Below are 14,368 nucleotides of genomic sequence, written 5' to 3'. Positions count from 1 at the left end.
CCTCTACCTCAAAAAAGAGCCCCCCTAGAGCCCCAGATAACCGCAGATCAATTCTACGGGAATCAGTCTCCATAGGGTATAACGAAGTGCCCTCCCCCCTCTCCGCTTTCTGATAACCCTGAAATGGGGGGGAGGGCCTCCAAACCGGGAGATCTCCTGCTCCCACCTGGGGATTGGCAACCCTGCCTTCTTCGAAGGGACTGAGGGCTGCAAATGTGGCTTTCCCTCCGCCATGTTAGTTGTACAACAACTCTACGAGGTAGCTTAGGCTGAGAGAGACAGTCCCAAGGTTAGCAGAGTGCAGGGGGGTGGATTCGAACCCTGGTTTTCCTGGCCCTAGTCTAGCTCTGGAACCGTAGCTCTGAACTTTCTTACACCCTTTTGTGGCAAGGGACCTATTATAACAACAGAAAAGAAATTAGGTCCTGTGGATGTTGCCTTTAAACAAAAGCTAATCGCATTTTAATGGAAAGTTTTAAAGGAACAATTTTCAAACACATTACAAAATAATCGTATAGCTTTGGCAGCGTCAAGGCAGTCCTCACATGAACTTACCTTTCCTCCAAGATGCAAAAGTGTATTCACTTCTAATGTGAATTTACGATTCACATCGGCTGTTATTAAAAACATGCTGCAGTAATAATCGTTGTCTTTAGAGTGCCAAGCAAATAAAAAACAAAGTCATTAAAATCAGCTGAGGGGCTGTGGCTCAGTGGAAAAGCCTCTGCTTGGCATGCAGAAGATCCCAGGTTCAATCCCCGGCATCTCCAGTTAAAAGGACCAGGCAGAAGGTGATGGGAAAGACCTCAGCCTGAGACCCTGCATAGCCGGAGGAGAAGGGCCTGAGCTCAGTGGCAGAGCATCTGCTTGGCATGCAGAAGGTCCCCAGTTCAATCCCCAGCATCTCCAGTTGAAAGGACCAGGCAGTAGGTGATGGGAAAGACTCTGCCTGGGACACTGGGGAGCCATGGGAAGGGGCTGTGGCTCTGTGGTAGAGCAGCTGCTTGGAACGCAGAAGGCCCCAGGTTCAATCGCTGGCATCTCCAGTTAAAAGGACCAGGTTGTAGGTGATAGGAAAGACCTCTGCCTGAGACCCCAAGAAAGGCTCAGAGGTAGAGCAGAATGTCCCAGGTTCAATCCGCAGCAACTCCCGTTCAAAGATCTGATCAGAAATGATTTGGAAGAAGCTACACCCAGTCTGAGTAGTCACTGCTGGCCTTGATGGTCTGACTGAATCGTAGATCATAGAGTTGGAAGGGGCCTCACTCAGGGTCTCGGAGCGGCTTACAGTCTCCTTTCCCTTCACCTCCCCACAACAGAAACCCTGTGAGGTAGGCGGGGCTGAGAGACCTCTTGAGAGAACTCCGACTGACCCAAGGTCACCCAGCTGGCTGCATGTGAAAGAGTGGGGAATCGAACCTGGTTCTCCCAGATTAGAGCCTGCACTCCTTACCACTATAGCAAACTGACTCACTGAGGTCCCTGTTGTCCTCAGGCTCCACCACCAAATCTCCAGGAGTTTCCCAATCTGGAGCTGGCAACCTGCCCTCCTCACTTCCTTCCGTTAGCCAGGGGGGACCTGGTAACCCTAACCCCCTTTCAGCTGAGGCATCCTTCCCTATGTGAGAGAAAGGAAAGGAAAACCTCTTTCTAAGAGGAAGCACCCAGGTACCTTGGGGTGCTTGGTTCGAAAACAAGGCCAGAATGCCATTATCCTTTCAAACGATTGTTTTCCCTCCCCTCAAATGCAAATTTCTGCTGATTTAACCAATCAGTTATGACTTTTTTTTTAACCAGCTGACAGCCATAACCCACAATAATTCAACCCAGTGGTGAAAGGAGGAATGAAAAATGCCTCGGCCTGTAATGCTCCGCTGGTCTTCTGTATCTAGCTGTTAGCGTCCTCGTGGTTCATGGTTTGGGCTAGATGCACAACCGTCACTAGGTATCTCTCAGCCTCTGCAAAGGGTTCCCGGACATGGCCTTTGAGTCCCTTTCCAGACCCCTTGACCTCTGGGCTTTCCAGACAAAGACCCGCACGGCTCTCCATCAAGACGCACGTCTTTCTTTCCTGGCTGACAGAAATTTTAATTCGCCTCGTCGAGGCCCCCGTTTCAAGGTGTTCCTTCCCCGATATCAGTTTCGTTTTAGCGTGTCCTCCCCACCACCACCCCCCTCCCCGCTCGCTTTCTCATTTCAAGGGTTGATGAGAGACAGGATCGAACCTGCCCCCAGAGCGGCCATCGATTCTGGGCCGTGGCTCGGATAAAGAGATGTGGGGTCGATTTTGTGACCTGTGCACCGGGGACAAAGGGCCGCGGGGTGATTGATGGTGCAAAAACCCTCTCTTTCCCCGTGATGGGAACAGTGTCAAATGGACCCCTTGCGGCGTCGCATTTGAATTCAAGAGGTCTCGGTTCCCAAAGAAAAACGGGCGAGGGTCCATGCTCACCCCCAGAGCCCTGCTTCTCGATTTGGTATCAGAGTCCACAGCGAGGGTCAACGGTGCTGGAAAGAGATTCAATTCAAAAGGAAATCGTGCACCTTAAGGCAAAATCCACCACGGTCTGGCATAGACCGCCCCAGCTAAAAAAGGCACACTTGACTTTGTGAACAGTGGTGGTGAGGAATGACAGGAGATCTGACCTTATCCCTATCCTCTTCCCTGTCTGCTACAGCCGAGGCTTTTTTTGTAGCAGGAACTCTTTTGCATATTAGGCTACACCTCCCTGATGTAGCCAATCCTCCAAGAGCTTACGGGGCTCTTTGTACGAGGCCTCCTGTAAGCTCCAGGAGGATTGACTACCTCAGGGGTGTGTGGCCTAATATGCAAAGCAGTTCCTGCTAAAAAAAAAAAAGCCCTAGCTACAGCGAAGCTGGGAACCTATTCATTACCACTAAAACTCCTTTGGAACAACGTCGAGGAGGGGAAAGACGGAAGGTAACATTTAGAGTCGACTCGCATTCAGAGGCTGTGTTCCCATAACCTCCAGGGATTCGGGCGGGAATGACCAAGGAGACCCTGTCCTAGCAGGGAATTAGCTCAGGGTGACCGTTCCCTCAAACAGCCATGAAAGGAGACAGAAGCGGGGATCCCTGATTTGGAGTGACCGATTGCTTTTACACAAGCCAAATAACGCACTTTCGGTCTACTTTCGCGCTTTGTAAGTGGATTCAATGGCAAAATCCACTTGCAGACAATCACTGAAGTTGATTGTCGTAAATTTTCCGGGCTGTGTGGCCGTGGCCTTGGCATGGTGAGACCTGACGTTTCGCCAGCAACTGTAACTGCCATCCTCAGAGGTGTAACCCAGAAAACCGGAGTTCTCTCTGGGTCAAAATCACTAAAGTGATTTAATCGCTAAAAATCACTAAAATGATTTAATCACTAAAGTGTCTTGAAAGTGCCTAAAGAATGCATGAAAGCCAACCTAAGACTCAGCATTCCTCTATTCAGCTTGCTTTAGACCACGGGCTCCCCCACAATCGGACTCTCTAGGGCAGGGGTTCCCAACCCCTGGGCTATGGACCGGTACCAGGTAGCAACCAGGCTGTGAGTTGTATAATTATTTCATTATATATTACAATGTAGTAGTGCTAGTAATAATAATAATAATAATACATTGGATTTATATCAAGCCTTCCACTCTGAATCTCAGAGGGGCTCACAATCTCCTTTATCTTCCTTCCCCAGCACAGACACCCTGTGAGGTGGGTGGGGCTGAGAGGGCTCTCACAGCAGCTGTCCATTCAAGGACAACTCTGCCAGAGCTATGGCTGACCCAAGGCCATTCCAGCAGCTGCAAGTGGAGGAGTGGGGAATCAAACCCGGTTCTCCCAGATAAGAGTCCGCACACTTCACCACCACACCAAACTAATAGAAATAAAGTGCACAATTGTATTATCCGGAAACCATCTCCCCAGACTGTGGGAAAATTATCTTCCACAAAACCGGTCCCGGGTGTCAAAGGGCACACTTTTCAGGGGTTGCACTTGGGGAAATTTCTCGCAGGGCGCTGGGTGCGCTTTCTGGTCTGGCCGGAGGAGGGGCGGGCGTGTGCAAGACCTTCACATATATCCAACGCACACGCCTTATTACCATGCCGGGAACCCCAGGCCATCTGGATGACAAAGCCATTTTCAAGTGTGGGGCTGTTTTTCCCCAGCCTCTGCCCCGTGGGGGAGGGGTCCTGCCTTTGTTCTGGGGCAAAGCAGTGGGGGGAGCTGCTCATTTCCCAGCCCTTTGGCCAGCTAATGAGATGCGCCCGTCTTTTAGAAGCTTACGGCTTCTTTTCTGGAGAGTGTCAGGCCTTTTCAATGTGACATCTGGCTTACCCAGTCGCTCCCACGCTGCGGCCAAGAGGGGGGGCTGCGGCGCAGCTGGGGGAGCGGGCACGATCCCGGTAACTCTGCCGGGGCCAGGTCCCATCCACATTTTGTTCCCCTTTCTCAAATTTAAGGCACAGTTAAGGTGTAGGTGTTTAGGGTTGCCAGTCCCCAGGTGGGGGCAGGAGATCCCCCGGTTTGGAGACACTCCCCCAGCTGCAGGGTCATCAGAAAGCGGGGGAAGGGGTGGGAAATGTCTGCTGGGGACTCTGTTATTCCCTATGGAGACCGATTCCCATAGGGCAGGGGTGGCCAACGGTAGCTCTCCAGATGTTTTTTTCCCTACAACTCCCATCAGCCCCAGCCAGCATGGCTGATGGCTGGGGCTGATGGAAGTTGTAGGCGAAAAAACATCTGGAGAGCTACCGTTGGCCACTCCTGCCATAGGGTATAATGGAGAATTGATCCATGAGTATCTGAGGCGCTGGGGGGGGCTGTTGTTTGAGGTAGAGGCACCAAATTTGCAGCATAGCATCTGGCACCTCTCCTCAAAGTACCCCCCCAAGTGTCAAAAAGATTGGACCAGGGTGTCCAATTCTGTGAGCCCAAAAACAAGGTGCCCCGATCCTTCATTATTCCAAATGGAGGGAAGGCATTTAAAAGGCATGTGGTCCCTTTATATGTGGTGGCACTCCCTTTGAAGTCCAATTGTGCTTGCCACACCCTTGCTCCCGGTTCCACCCCCAAAGTCTCCTGACTCCACCCCCAAAGTCCCCAGATATTTCTTGAGTCAGACTTGGCAACCCTGTAGGTGTTAGCTAAAGCGATTTAGAAGGATCTCCGTGGCAATTATAAATCATTCGGTCTCAGCCAGTTTAAAAGAGCAAGAAGCGGTTTCCTGTTTTGTGGTCCTTTGCACTAGCAGGCCCGTAGCTACCGTCGGGCCTGGGGGGGAAGGCCCATCCTTTCAACCCTGCCTCCAACTGTATGACTCCTTCATTGGAGGGCCTCTAATCTGTCCCCTTTTGCTCAGCGCCACTCTGAACTAGTAATTGCATTGCTGCTGGTCTTTTCACCTATTTCACTCCCCTTTCCTAACACAGTGTGCAGAGCAAAGGGGGGGGGTTAACTTGTGGGACTCAAGGCAGCTTACAGTGCCAAGAGCCCCACCCTATACAAGCAACCAATTCTGCCATGGGCCCCACCAAACATGAAATCCTGGCTACGGCCCTGTGCACAGTCACCTCTGCATAGCCGGATTTCACAATTTTGTTGGGCAGGGGACTCTCAGTGGGTCCCTTTAATTAGAGAGGGGAAAGCAGAAGAGCTCAGTCATCATAGGATCCTAGAATCACAGAGTTGGAAGGGGTCGTAGAGGTCATCTAGTCGAACCCCCTGCTCAATGCAGGAGAAGCCTGGAGCGTCCCCTACCCAATGTTGTCCAGCCACTCCTTAAAGAAAGCCAGTTTGGTGTAGTCCAGGGGTGGCCAACGGTAGCTCTCCAGATGTTCTTTACCTACAACTCCCATCAGCCCTAGCCATTGGCCATGCTGGCTGGGGCTGATGGGAGTTGTAGGCAAAAAACATCTGGAGAGCTACCATTGGCCACCCTGGTGTAGTGGTTAAGTGTGGTTAAGTGTGCGGACTCTTATCTGGGAGAACCGGGTTTGATTCCCCACTCCTCCACTTGCAGCTGCTGGAATGGCCTTGGGTCCGCCATAGCTCTCGCAGGGTTGTCCTTGAAAGGGCAGCTGCTGTGAGAGCCCTCTCAGCCCTACCCACCTCACAGGGTGTCTGCTGTGGGGGAGGAAGGGAAAGGAGATTGCGAGCCGCTCTGAGATTCAGAGTGAAGGGCAGGATATAAATCCAATATCATCATCATCTTCTTCTTCTTCGCAAACTGCCTTATACTGAATCAGTCCCTTGGTCCATCAAGTTCAGTCTTGCCTACTCAGACTGGCAGCCGCTTTCCAGGATCTCAGGCAGAGGTCTTTCCCATCACCTCCTCCCCTGGTCCTTTTAACTGAAGAAGCCGGGGATTGAACCTGGGACAGATGCTCTACCACTGAGCCACACTAGCTTGGTTAAGACTTAAAAGGGAAGCAAAGAACGGAAGGGAGGGGGGGGACGTTCCAAGGCTTCATTCTGTTTCTTCAGACTTCCATGGTGAGGACTCTGTAATCCTTGCCGCAAGGTAGTTTAGGCTAAGAGAGGCACTTTCTGTAAGCAGCTGGCCCAGTGAAGCCTACTGTTGAGTGGGGATTTCGTCTCCTGTCACGACTCAGGGGGGATATAACCAATTGCTGCTACCACTCTAGGTTAAGGGTTCCCCTTGAGAAGGCCCAGAGTTCTCTCCCAAGCCCTTCAGGCCTCCTTTAGCATAGGCCAAATAATAGGCGTGAGGACCAGGCAGAGGGAACAACAGGGAAAAAAGGGGTTTATTTAAAAGACCGAGCCAGTGCAATTTAACAGGCAAGGTGCCTTAAACAGTAAAAGGGGTGAAGGGATAAATAACCAAATGCCCTAACGTGTCTGAACTTACTGTCCCGAGATCAGGGATGGCCAAACTGTGGCTCAGGAGCTACATGTTTCACACATATTGTGTGGCTCTCGAAGCTCCCATCACCCCGTTGGCCAGCTTAGAGAAGGCATTTGTCTCTTTAAATCACATGGCCAAGCCAGCCAGCAGCTTGGAGAATGCATTTAAAATTAAAGTTGCTTTCTTTCTACCTCTTCTCCCCTCTCCTCATCTATTTTCCTTCCTTCCTTGCAGCTCTCAAACATCTGATGTTTATTCTATGTGGCTCTTGCGTTAAGCAAGTTTGGCCACCCCTGCCCTAGACTGTTTCAGTCAGACCTGGGCCTACTCACCCTTCCCCTAAGGGCAAGGGTCTCTTCCTTGCAGCAGCTTTCCTCAGCTCTGCCTCCTAGGAAAAGAACACCCCCTGCCTGGGCTTGGCCTTTTTATGTTCTCTTCCCAGACCCCACCCCTCTCTGGCCAGTTTCTCTCCAAAACCTTGCCACCCAATCAGAGGGACAGAAGGGATCCTGGGAAATGTAGGCTTTTCAGAATAACTCTGAGGCAGATAGGGTTGCCAAGTCCAATTCAAGAAATATCTGGGGACTTTGGGGGTGGAGCCAGGAGACATTGAGGTGGAGCCAGGAGCAAGGTCATGACAAGCATCATTGAACTCCAAAGGGAGTTCTGGCCATCACATTTCAAGGGACTGCACATCTTTTAAATGCCTTCCTTCCATAGGAAATAATGAAGGACAGAGGCACCATCTTTGGGGCTCACAGAATTGGACCCCCTGGTGATGCTATACTGAAAATGCCTCTACCCCAAAAAACAGGCCCCCCCAGAGCCCCAGATACCCGTGGATAAATTCTCCATTATTTTCTATGGGAATAAGTCTCCATAGGGAATCATGAGTACCCAGAAGACATTTCCCTCCCCCACTTTCTGATTACCTTGAGGCGGGGGGAGGGCCTCCAAACCGGGGGATCCCCTGCCCCCACCTGGGGATTGGCAAACCTGGGGATTGGCAACCCTTCTCTGAAGCCTGTAGGCCCCACTAGGCCCAGGATCCTGACATCGCCTATGATTGACAGTCAAACCACCACACTGGTTCCCAGTTTGTTCCAACTCTGATCTTTCACAGCTGTTGTTCTGTTGTTTGTGTGGACGGTTGAAGTGAACTGAAAGGTGGATGGGACTGGCCTGCGAACCAGCACTTGGCAAACTATTCCTGAGCTGGGAGATGACAACTGTGGTCTGCTCTCTCCTTCTCCTGCAGCTCCGCCGGAGTTTGTGCAGTGGCCCCAGTCTGTCTCCAAGCCCCCGGGCACCAGCGCCATCTTCACCTGCGTGGCACAAGGCGTGCCAGAGCCCCACCTCATCTGGTTGAAGAACGGCAAAGTCCTGGCACCTGGCGAGAACATCAAACTCACCCACAACAACAGGTGAGGCTGGCGGACGACTCCGCGGCTCGCTTTTAAATCGGTCTAACTGTACGGGAGCCACTCAGTCCCCCCCTCCCCAGTCAGGGCAACCCGATCTGCATATAATGCGAATAGTCGTGCAAAGGGATCTAATTAATTAGTGCCCAGCTAATGGGCATTTCCAAACTATTGCGAAAAAAAATGGGAGAAGGTTTTTTTTTAAATATCTGTCTATCACCTATCTATCACTGATATCACCTATCTATCATCTAGACAGACAGACAGACAGACAGATAGATAGTCAGCCTATTTCAGGAGTGGCCAACGGTAGCTCTCCAGATGTTTTTTGCCTACAACTCCCCAATAGCTGGGGCTGATGGGAGTTGTAGGCAAAAAACATCTGGAGAGCAACCATTGGCCACCCCTGGCTTATTCCAAGGGGCTTTCTCCACTTCCCACTCCTCCACCTCCCTCCCTCCTCTCCGCCAGCTGCTTTTGCTTTTGCTGTTGCAGTGCCCTGTGCCCTGCTCAGCTCTCCTGGCTCCGGCTTCCGTTGGTGACACTCTGGCTGCTCAGCCATAGCAAAAAAGAAGAAGAAAGCAGGCTGCCGAAAGTCAGGGGGCAGTGCCCCCACAGGCCGAATTTGCTCAAGTTCTCTTCTAAGATTGGGGATACAAGCTTTGGGGGTGGAGTTTGGGGAGGGCGGGGTTTGGGGAGGGGAGGCCAGAGTCCACCCTCCAAAGTATCCATTTCCTCCAAGGCAATTAATCTCCATAGTCCAGAGAGCACTGGTAACTCTGGGAGATCCCCTGAAGGCAGGTGGCCGTAAGGTGAAAGGGGATCCTTTATCCTAAACAAAACACAAGGGTTTTTTTTTTTTGCAAAACTGGGGGCCTCCTGCCTCCACCATGCTCTGAAAGCTTGTGTTTTGGATAAACCTATGGAGCAGAGGTCCATCAGGCACAGCGTATTGGCTATCAGGCACAGCGTATTGTTGGAATTCTCTGTCCAGGGCAGTGATGCTCTGTTTTCTTAGTGCTTGGGTGGGGCACAGTGTGAGGCCTTCTATTGTCCTGGCCCCACAGGGGGACCGCCTGATAACTCCTGGTTCTTTTGGCCACTGTGTGACCCAGAGTGTTGGACTGGGTGGGCCGCTGGCCTGATCCAATGTGGCTTCTCTTATCCTCACCACTGGCACCTCTTCCCCTCTCTCCCCAGCACCCTAATGATCCAGCGGATCACTTCGGCGGACGAGGCCATCTATCAGTGCATCGCCGAGAACAGCGCTGGCACCAACCAGGCCAGCGCCCGCCTGGCTGTGGCCCTCTCCAAGGAACTCCCCAGCTCTCCAGAAGGGGTCCAGGCGACGGCCCTCTCCACCACCTCCATCCAGGTGTCTTGGCTGGAGCCCCCCATGGAGGTCACCGAGGCCATCATCGGATACGTTCTTCACATCCGTAAGGCAGGAGGTGAGTCAAAAAACAGGGTCCTCTCTCTTCCACAACCTGTCCCCCGTGTGTCTCCCCCTCCGGTGCCTCCTCTCCCACCCCCAGGGCTTTTTTTGTAGCAGGAACTCCTTTACATGTCAGGCCAACAGGGGTGGAATTCTAGCAGGAGCTCCTTTGCATATCAGGCCACACCCCTCTGATGTAGCCAGTCCTCCGAGAGCTTTCAAAAAAGAGCCTTGGAAGCTCTTGGCGGATTGGCTACATCAGGGGGGTGCGGCCTACAATGCAAAGGAGCTCCTGCTAGAATTCCACCCCTGGGCCACACACCCCTAATGTAGCCAATCCTTTTGGAGCTTACAGTAGGCCCTGTGCAAAGAGCCCTGTAAGCTCCAGGAGGATTGGATACATCAGGGAGGTGTGGCCTAATATGCAAAGGAGTTCCTGCTACAAAAAGAAGCGCTGCTGGTTGCGCTCTCCTCCAAATGCCACTAAGAGCTGGAAAAGGGCTTGCTGATACTCATAGGGCTGAGAGTGCTTAGTTCTTGTGACCCCAAGAAGCTCCAAGCCAGTTTGGCCAGGGATCTTGGAGGGTTTTTGCCATCTTCTGGGCACGGAGCAGGGGTCACTTGGGGGGGTGGGGAAGGAGGTATTTGTGAATTTCTTGTATGGAGCATAGGGGTTAGACTAGATGACCCTGGAGGTCCCTTCCAATCCTATGATTCGACAGGGCTGTTTTTGTAGCGGGAACTTCTTTGCATATTAGGCTACACCCCCCCGATGCAGCCTGTACTAAGAGCCCTGTAAGCTCTTGGAGGATTGGCTGCATCAACAGTGCGTGGCCCAGGGATGGAGTTCTAGCAGGAGCTCCTTTGCATATTAGGCCACGCCCCCCTGATATCACCAATTCTCCTGGAGCTTACAGTAGGCCCCTGTATGAAGAGCCCTGTAACCTCTTGGAGGACTGGCAACATCAGGGGTGTGTGGCCTACTATGCAAAGGAGTTCCTGCGACAAAAAAAAAGCCCTATCCCGCCCTAACCCAAAGTGCTGTGCTTTAAACCCCTCAGAGTCCGACAGCCGGAGCTGCAGGAGGGCCGTCAGCAAGACCACCTTCCAGCACGTCTTCACCAACCTGGAACCCTCCACGACTTACTCCATCTACCTGAAGGCTTATTCACCGCTGGGCGCCAGTCAGGATTCCCAACCCATCCTGGCCACCACCTTGGGGAACAGTGAGTGTGTGCTTCTCTCCCGTTTGCCACCAGGAGTGTAGCCACAGGGGGGCCTGTGGGGACACTGCCCCTGGCTTCCTGCTAGTCCCCCCTGATTTCTCAAAAAGGATATGATAGCATTGGAAAAGTCCAGAAAAGGGCAACTAGAATGATTAAAGGTTTCCCTATGAAGAAAGGTTAAAACGCTTGGGGCTCTTTAGCTTGGAGAAACGTCGACTGCAGGGTGACATGATAGAGGTTTACAAGATTATGCATGGGATGGAGAAGGTAGAGAAAGAAGTCCTTTTCTCCCCTTTCTCACAATACAAGAACTCGTGGGCATTCGATTAAATTGCTGAGCAGTCGGGTTAAAACGGATAAAAGGAAGTACTTCTTCACCCAAAGGGTGATTAACATGTGGAATTCACTGCCACAGGAGGTGGTGGTGGCTACAAGCACAGCCAGCTTTAAGAGGGGATTGGATAAAAATATGGAGCAGATATGTGTGTGTGTGTATGTATATGTGTGTGTGTGTGTATGTGTATATATATATGTATATATACACACACACATATATTGGCCACTGTGTGACACAGAGTGTTGGACTGGAGGGGCCATTGGCCTGATCCAACATGGCTTCTCTTATGTTCTTATGGCCACTGTGTGACACAGAGTGTTGGACTGGATGGGCCATTGGCCTGATCCAACACGGCATCTCTTATGTTCTTATGGCCACTGTGTGACACAGAGTGTTGGACTGGAGGGGCCATTGGCCTGATCCAACATGGCTTCTCTTATGTTCTTATGGCCACTGTGTGACACAGAGTGTTGGACTGGAGGGGCCATTGGCCTGATCCAACATGGCTTCTCTTATGTTCTTATGGCCACTGTGTGACACAGAGTGATGGACTGGATGGGCCATTGGCCTGATCCAACATAGCTTCTCTTATGTTCTTATGGCCACTGTGTGACACAGAGTGTTGGACTGGATGGGCCATTGGCCTGATCCAACATGGCTTCTCTTATGTTCTTATGGCCACTGTGTGACACAGAGTGTTGGACTGGATGGGCCATTGGCCTGATCCAACATGGCTTCTCTTATGTTCTTATGGCCACTGTGTGACACAGAGTGTTGGACTGGATGGGCCATTGGCCTGATCCAACATGGCTTCTCTTATGTTCTTATGGCCACTGTGTGACACAGAGTGTTGGACTGGATGGGCCATTGGCCTGATCCAACATGGCTTCTCTTATGTTCTTATGGCCACTGTGTGACACAGAGTGTTGGACTGGATGGGCCATTGGCCTGATCCAACATGGCTTCTCTTATGTTCTTATGGCCACTGTGTGACACAGAGTGTTGGACTGGATGGGCCATTGGCCTGATCCAACATGGCTTCTCTTATGTTCTTATGGCCACTGTGTGACACAGAGTGTTGGACTGGATGGGCCATTGGCCTGATCCAACATGGCTTCTCTTATGTTCTTATGGCCACTGTGTGACACAGAGTGTTGGACTGGATGGGCCATTGGCCTGATCCAACATAGCTTCTCTTATGTTCTTATGGCCACTGTGTGACACAGAGTGTTGGACTGGAGGGGCCATTGGCCTGATCCAACATGGCTTCTCTTATGTTCTTATGGCCACTGTGTGACACAGAGTGTTGGACTGGATGGGCCATTGGCCTGATCCAACATGGCTTCTCTTATGTTCTCATGGCCACTGTGTGACACAGAGTGTTGGACTGGATGGGCCATTGGCCTGATCCAACATGGCTTCTCTTATGTTCTTATGGCCACTGTGTGACACAGAGTGTTGGACTGGATGGGCCATTGGCCTGATCCAACATGGCTTCTCTTATGTTCTTATGGCCACTGTGTGACACAGAGTGTTGGACTGGATGGGCCATTGGCCTGATCCAACATGGCTTCTCTTATGTTCTTATGGCCACTGTGTGACACAGAGTGTTGGACTGGATGGGCCATTGGCCTGATCCAACATAGCTTCTCTTATGTTCTTATGGCCACTGTGTGACACAGAGTGTTGGACTGGATGGGCCATTGGCCTGATCCAACATGGCTTCTCTTATGTTCTTATGGCCACTGTGTGACACAGAGTGTTGGACTGGATGGGCCATTGGCCTGATCCAACATAGCTTCTCTTATGTTCTTATGGCCACTGTGTGACACAGAGTGTTGGACTGGATGGGCCATTGGCCTGATCCAACATGGCTTCTCTTATGTTCTTATGGCCACTGTGTGACACAGAGTGTTGGACTGGATGGGCCATTGGCCTGATCCAACATAGCTTCTTATGGCCACTGTGTGACACAGAGTGTTGGACTGGTTGGGCCATTGGCCTGATCCAACATGGCTTCTTTTATGTTCTTATGTTTGGGGCAAGTAATGAATGCTCTGTATTCTTGGTGCTTGGGGGGGGGGGGCAACACGGGGAGGGCTTCTAGTGTTCTGGCCCCAATGGTGGACCTCCTGATGGCACTTAGGGTTTTTGGCCACTATGTGGCACAGAGTGTTGGACTGGATGGGCCATTGGCCTGATCCAACATGGCTTCTCTTATGTTCTTATGGCCACTGTGTGACACAGAGTGTTGGACTGGATGGGCCATTGGCCTGATCCAACATAGCTTCTCTTATGTTCTTATGGCCACTGTGTGACACAGAGTGATGGACTGGATGGGCCACTGGCGTGATCCAACATGGCTTCTCTTATGTTCTTATGGCCACTGTGTGACACAGAGTGTTGGACTGGATGGGCCATTGGCCTGATCCAACATAGCTTCTCTTATGTTCTTATGGCCACTGTGTGACACAGAGAGTTGGACTGGATGGGCCATTGGCCTGATCCAACATGGCTTCTCTTATGTTCTTATGGCCACTGTGTGATACGGAGTGTTGGCCTGGATGGGCCACTGGCCTGATCCAACATGGCTTCTCTTATGTTCTTATGGCCACTGTGTGACACAGAGTGTTGAACTGGAGGGTCCATTGGCTTGATCGAACATGGCTTCTCTTATGCTCTTAGTTGATACAGCTTCAGCTAGTTGGGCAAGGCTTTGGCACAACTTCAGGTAATTGACACCGCTTAGAACTGTAATTCGAGTACTTGGCACAACTTAGGCACATAGATGGCAAAGTGCTGAGGACAGCGAAGATTCCAGAGGTGGGAGAGAGGTAGGTGGAAGGAATTCCTGCTTCCGCCCCCTGACTTCTTAAAAAGCCCCCCAGCTTTTTTTTTTTTAATTTTAAATCGTTTATTAAAATCTCAAAAGTAATACAAAAAAATAAAATAAAAAGTGAAACTCAAAATTGCAGAGCAAAACTAAAACAAAAACAAAATAGAGCAAGGCTGCAAACTAATACATACATAGTATATCCATACAGAGATATATATATATATACATCCTTGGCAATTTACAACATG

At 51.1% G+C, this 14,368-nt stretch overlaps 1 protein-coding gene across 3 annotated transcripts in view; it reads left to right on the top strand.

Annotated features, from left to right (window-relative positions):
• The window catches only part of LOC132584027 (immunoglobulin superfamily DCC subclass member 3-like), a 66,160-nt gene that overhangs the window by 34,510 nt on the left and 17,282 nt on the right, over positions 1-14,368 (top strand). For 2 of the 3 annotated variants that reach the window (XM_060255810.1, XM_060255818.1), the window contains exons 7-9: positions 8,124-8,289; positions 9,487-9,737; positions 10,783-10,947. In XM_060255810.1, the coding sequence (XP_060111793.1) occupies positions 8,124-8,289; positions 9,487-9,737; positions 10,783-10,947 (582 nt within the window). Of the gene's footprint in view, positions 1-8,123; positions 8,290-9,486; positions 9,738-10,782; positions 10,954-14,368 lie in introns of all 3 variants that reach the window. The other variant, XM_060255802.1, reaches the window with a different exon arrangement.

This window comes from Heteronotia binoei, chromosome 1, assembly GCF_032191835.1.
Source record: "Heteronotia binoei isolate CCM8104 ecotype False Entrance Well chromosome 1, APGP_CSIRO_Hbin_v1, whole genome shotgun sequence".
NCBI lineage: Eukaryota > Metazoa > Chordata > Lepidosauria > Squamata > Gekkonidae > Heteronotia > Heteronotia binoei.
The sequence above is the reverse complement of the archived record's forward strand: the minus strand, read 5'-3'. Positions and strand labels throughout refer to the sequence as shown.